This window comes from Tupaia chinensis, unplaced genomic scaffold, assembly GCF_000334495.1.
Source record: "Tupaia chinensis unplaced genomic scaffold, TupChi_1.0 Scaffold147869_1, whole genome shotgun sequence".
Classification (NCBI taxonomy): Eukaryota; Metazoa; Chordata; class Mammalia; order Scandentia; family Tupaiidae; genus Tupaia; species Tupaia belangeri.
Window position 1 is genome coordinate 702,978 of NW_006207719.1, and position 5,810 is coordinate 708,787.

Below are 5,810 nucleotides of genomic sequence, written 5' to 3' on the forward strand. Positions count from 1 at the left end.
CCCAGATCACATCTCCCACTAGGCCCAAAGGACCAGCTTGAGGACTTCTAGAAAGATGCATTCATTTTCTCTATTCATACGAGCTACATCTGGAAGTCAGAGCAATTGAAAGCTTGGATTTCATTTTATCATAATATCATCAATGCAGCTGTTTTCATCCTCTCTGCTTTTCATCCTCTATCATTCTATACTACAGATCTTACCTAGTGACAGTCTAGAATCCAAGCGGGAAGTGTTTCTTCTCCACTACCTCACCACCAACAAAATGAAAAACAGCACCAGGAGATTGGCCTAAATATTATTTCCAGCACAAAAAGGGAGCCACAAATATTGCTTAGAAAAAATTATCTGAGGATGCCTTACTTCTTCATATTGCTGAACAGTTGACCAAGAGTTCCAGAAAATGACGCACTGTTTACTTTAATTTGTTTGTATAGACATGACCACTGTATAAAACTAACAGACAGCTCAGTTCAGTCCCAGGTAAAATGAATCATGGAAAAACAAAGTGTTTGGGCTGTCTATATTTTCATTCTGCTTTAGTGAACTTTCTTTGAAAGACTTGGAAAAGTATCAAGATCTCATCAGATGTCTGAAAATGACAGACGTCCAAAAGCTTTGCCAGATGCAAGAGGCTTGCACCCGTGACTTACGAATGGAGATGGAAGTTTTCATGTGGCCCACCTTGTGCTTTCAGACTCCGATCTCAATTACATGACTCGAACAGCCATCTTCTAGACCTCATTTTCCATTATATCTTTTTTCTTCATTTGTTTTTCCTACGCTAGATGGATTATTTCTGAGGTTATGGTTTTCAGATATTTACATAGTATTTTCCATTGGTATCCTTGTAATTTTTCCTAAGGCAAGAATGATCTCTTGGCCGGTAATATCAGGGAAGGGAACACAAGATCATTTTTCAGAACACTGAAGAAGGAAAGATAAAAAAGCTATTGAGACAATGTTGTTATTAACCACCACTCTCCCCCAAAACAGTAATAATCACACTATTCTATGATTAAAACCAGACAGGAAATATTGAATTTTGTCATCTCCTCTGTCCAACTAGTGCCTCATGACTACACTAGATTATTATAGGAACATTTGTTCTGAACTAAATCTTCAGTCCTTTCATCCTCAGGGAAGACTTAACTAGGCAGGATCAGCATGAAAAGTGAGGAAAACATGAAAGACCCACTTTAATCTGGATTCCTTGAATCTGCTCCATCTACAGGTGAACAGGGATATTGTGTCAGGCCTGAAATATGTTCAGCACACCTACAGGACTGGGCTGAAAGGTAAGAGATCCCACCCCACACTGTCCTAAAATACTTCTCTCCAATACTTAAACTTCCAGTTATTACCAACTTTTAGTCACAGATGCATATAAGAATCTGATAAAAACCTGTGAGCTCTCACGAGAGGAAAACTCATACCTACACCTCTGGTCTAAACACTAATAGCAAGGCCAATGTTAAGAAGGCCTAGTTCAGGTCAACCACTAACCTACAGCAATTAGCATCTGGAATTCAACTATAATACTCAAGGCGGAAGAGTAACCATGACAAGTTTAAATAAAAGAAAGTACATAATACTCTCATCGGTATAAAAGCAGCTCACAGGTTTGAAACACTAGTGTCAGAGAAATTGAAGACAGAAAAGACCCATTTATTGCATGTGTCCTGGGGGTGAGAGTTGAGGGTCACATGGGAGTTGAAAGAAGTCAATGCTCAGTTTTCTAACGAACAAATGAAAAAAAGAAAAGTTCTGTCTAGGATTAAGAAAACTGTCAAATTAAAACAAATAATGTAACACCATTATCTAATCTGCGGTTGGTCCCACATCCATGGGGCATCTGCCTTCAGGTTTTCTTCATTAATATGGGCCGATGGAAATGCAAAGTGGAAAGGTGATGGAAATACTTTGCCAGTTCTTTTTCTTAATCTGAATGACTCCCTTCCCCAGAAGTGGGAAACAGCAAAGCATAGGTCAGTTCTACCAAATTAATCAACCAAGGATAGAGGAGAAATTGATTAATTTGCATGACACGAAGAACCAATCAATCAATCAAACTTCAGAGAAGGTTTTTGATCTGAAAGATGGTGCTATGCCTTTCCAATATCCAGTCTCTTGAAAAGATATTTCAATTTCCTATTTTCCTTTGGGAAAAAGACTATATTACTTCACTTGGGCAAACGGACAATGAAGTGCCTGCAGCTGTTCCTTCAAACTTACTAACACTTACCACTCAGCGACATGTTCCCCTGTCTATCCGCCTACTTTTTTTTATACATTTGATACTCAACTAGGTTTAATATGTATCCAATTTATTCACCAATAAATTATTTGGTTGGCCATATTCACTGTTTGTCCCAGTTCTTAATATTTTTACTTTTTAATTCAACTTACTGATTTAATCCTTCCATCCAATTTTATTTCCATGGATTTCACACATTCTGATCATCAGCCATTACCTTATCTCCCTACATTCATAGAATGATATGTTATAGACAAAAGAGCCTTAAAGTACATTCTGGAAAGGAATGGAGGCTCAAAAATGTTTTGTGACTCAGGACACATGCAGGACTAAGATTAGATCTCAGGTCTGAACTTGTTTGGGTTTCTTTTTTTTTTTTCTTTTAATGATCTAATTCACTTCACTTTTATAACGTCTTCATCCCTGTTGATTTAGAGTGGTATTGGTTCCCTCAATTTTTCTGCTACTCAGAATCAGCCATAGTGCTTTTTTAAAAACTTACCCCTGGAATGCACATAAGGTTACTAAGCCATTGTCTCTGGGTGTGGGGCAAAAGAAACTGTATTATTCAAAAACACTATAATAAAAGAAATTTTAGGGACCAGCAGATGGTACGGCAGTTACGTCACTGGACTCACACGTGTTAACTATGGTTTAAGACTTGGACTCACTGGCTTAAAACTCACACTGGGTTCATGTGCATACGTGCCCAAAATCCCTAGAGGAGAAGGGACTGCAGCATGGCCATCTCCCCGGGGTGGGGGTGATTTCTTACTCTCCATCTCTCTGTCTCTCTCTCCAGTGAACACACATGCCCTATAGCCAAAATAATCTCTCCCCCCCCAAAAAAAAAAAAATTTAAAGGGGGAAAAAAAAAAAGGAAGCCCAAGATAATGATGATGAGCCAGAATTGGAAACTCTTGCTCTTGGCTTTCTTCATCAGTGTAATCTGTATTCCAAAATCTCATGTTTGTGGCATATGTGTTTCCTCCACCAACCTCTTAAGCTAATGAAACTTTCTTTCTTCCTAGTGGATAAAGCAACATTTATGGTTGGCAGCTATGGACCTCGGTCAGAAGAGTATGAGTTCCTTACTCCAACTGAGGAGGCTCCCAAGGGCATGCTAGCCCGAGGCACATATCACAACAAATCCTTCTTCACCGACGATGACAAGCATGACCACCTCACCTGGGAATGGAACCTGTCCATTAAGAAGGACTGGACAGAATGAATGCATCTGCCCATCCCTTTCCCTCCCCTTGCCACCTGGAAGAATGTTCCTAGTCATGTTCATTGCCCTGTCCCTTTTGCCTGCTCACAGCTGGGTCCCTTCTCCAATGCTCCCCACATTCCCTTATTGATGCATCATATCCGCCCTGTTTCTCAGTGTGGCCCCTAGCACAAGAAGCTTAAATGCTAGGCTTTAACTCTGCTTAATCCCTCCTGTCCTCCAGCAGGGCCAGATCCTCCAAGTTCTCCATCTCCATACACAATCGTTTTGTGTTTCCTGCTCTTATTCCCAGCCAAATAATCAGAGACCAGGAAGTGGGCAACTATCACTAACAGTCCTTTTGCTATAGGTCCCAGTAATTCATCCCCATCCCTGAATCCTTCTGTGATTGCTGCTGGCTCAATGAACCCCTAGTCACATCCCCTACCAGTTGGGGTTCTTCTTTTGTGGGAGACACTGTAAAGAAAATAAGAGTAAAAATAAAACAAATATATATCTGACTGAGACCCTCATTTCTCTGCCTTCTTCCTTTGAACAAACATAATAATGAGTTGATTCACATTCATGAGTTCCCTCAGAGGGGCGGGGCCAGGGGAACACAGCAGAGGAGCTATTCACAACACTGGGCACTGATTAGTTCCTCTGTTACAGTGCAACGGACAAGGAGCATTCAGAACACAGACAGTAGAAAGTCAAACTTTAATTTCTCTTAATAATACTTTCATATAGAAACTCCTCTTAAACTTGAGACCTATAAATCTCACTGCTTTGGGAATCTCATTTTGCATTTCCTCCAGGAGCTTGAGGGTCAAATCAAATGCTGTTTCTTTCCTAAGTAAGACCTTGCAGGAGCTGCCGTCATGTACAGAGTCAAGTCCGAGCTCCCACACCTAGCTGATTGCCAAGGGCTTGCTGTGAGCTTTTGAGCTGGCCCCAGCATGCTTTTCTGCCCACATTTGTCACCATTTTCTTTTTTAGGTTTTTGCCATAAGTTGTGTGTGTTCTCAGAGACAAACAAGGAGAAGGAAAGTGAGAAATCAACCCAGAAGGAATGGATGTGCTGCAATCCCTTCTCCTCTGTTCTCTTCTTGGGATTTTGAATACACAGACACACATGCCCAGCATGATTTTCAAGCCCCCAGGTTCAGGACTCAAACCACTGTCAGCCATGATGAGGTCCAGCACCCTACCATGCCACCTGCTAGCTCCCATGGCTTTCCTTTTTGTCATTTTAAACTATGACTCATTCTCTCACATATTCTATTAGCATCTCTATGCTTTGGCTCTTCATGCTAGACTCCCTTTCCACCTTTTGTTGCCTGGAAAAGATCTTATTTATCCAGGACTCTGCTTAGGCATCTCCCGCAGGAAGAAAGTCTTTTTGGAATTTTATCATTGTTCTAGATGCCCTTCATCTGTACTCATAATACCCTATGGGTTTTCCTATTTTTTTTTAATCACGTTATGCCTTGTGCTTTTATTTTTTTCTTTTTAAGATTATTTACCACAGGGTATGTGTACTCACCAGAAAGAGACAGAGAAAAGATAAAGTGAGAAATCATCCTCCAGGGGGAGATGGCCATGCCACAATCCCCTCTTGAAATTACCACTAACAGTCCTTTGACCAGGACACTGGGCACACACACACACACACACACACACACACACACACAGCATGATCCCAGGCCACCAGGTCAGGAACTCAAACCAGAGTCAGCCGTGTGGGATCCAGCATCTTAACCACCATGCCACGTGCTGGCTCTCTGTCTTGTATTAAAATAATCTATTTGTCCAGATCGCCCATTAGCAGTCTGAATTTTGAGAGGCTGTAACAGATCCCAGGTTTCTTTGTATCCCTAGTGCTTAGATCAATATCTGCCCTAGAAAATGTCTTTTTGTTTTTGGAGAGAATTTTTCCTAGAGGGCGTATGCACTAGCTGGAGAGACAGAGACAGAGAGAGAGATAATGAGAAATCATCCTCCAGAGGGGATGATTATGCCCAATCCCTTCTCCTCCATTCTCCTCTTGGGATTTTAGGCACTCACATGCACACATGTGCCCATCATAAATTTCAAGCTTCCAGGTCTGGGACTTAAACTGCAGTAGGCCATGTGGGAGTCCAGTGCCTTAAGGGTCATACTATCTGCTGGCTCCCCGAATTTCATGTTTTTACTTAAATGAACTCACCTGACTTCCTTCTGTTTGGTTATGTTCTCAGGACTTGTCACTAAACTTGGTCTTTTATCTCAGTAGCTGAAGGTTCCCTAGAGACAGCTGCAAAGTTCCCAGAACACCCATCACCCCACAGCCAATTAACTACA

General features: G+C 41.3%; 1 protein-coding gene across 4 annotated transcripts in view; it reads left to right on the forward strand.

Annotated features, from left to right (window-relative positions):
* The window catches only part of ARHGDIB (Rho GDP dissociation inhibitor beta), a 23,620-nt gene extending 19,626 nt beyond the window's left edge, over positions 1-3,994 (forward strand). For all 4 annotated transcript variants that reach the window (XM_014584795.2, XM_006169947.2, XM_027768861.1 and 1 more), the window contains 2 exons: positions 1,235-1,298; positions 3,289-3,994. In XM_014584795.2, the coding sequence (XP_014440281.1) occupies positions 1,235-1,298; positions 3,289-3,488 (264 nt within the window). In that variant the 3' untranslated portion in view covers positions 3,489-3,994. The remainder of the gene's footprint in view (positions 1-1,234; positions 1,299-3,288) is intronic.
* The last annotated feature ends 1,816 nt before the right edge of the window (positions 3,995-5,810 follow it).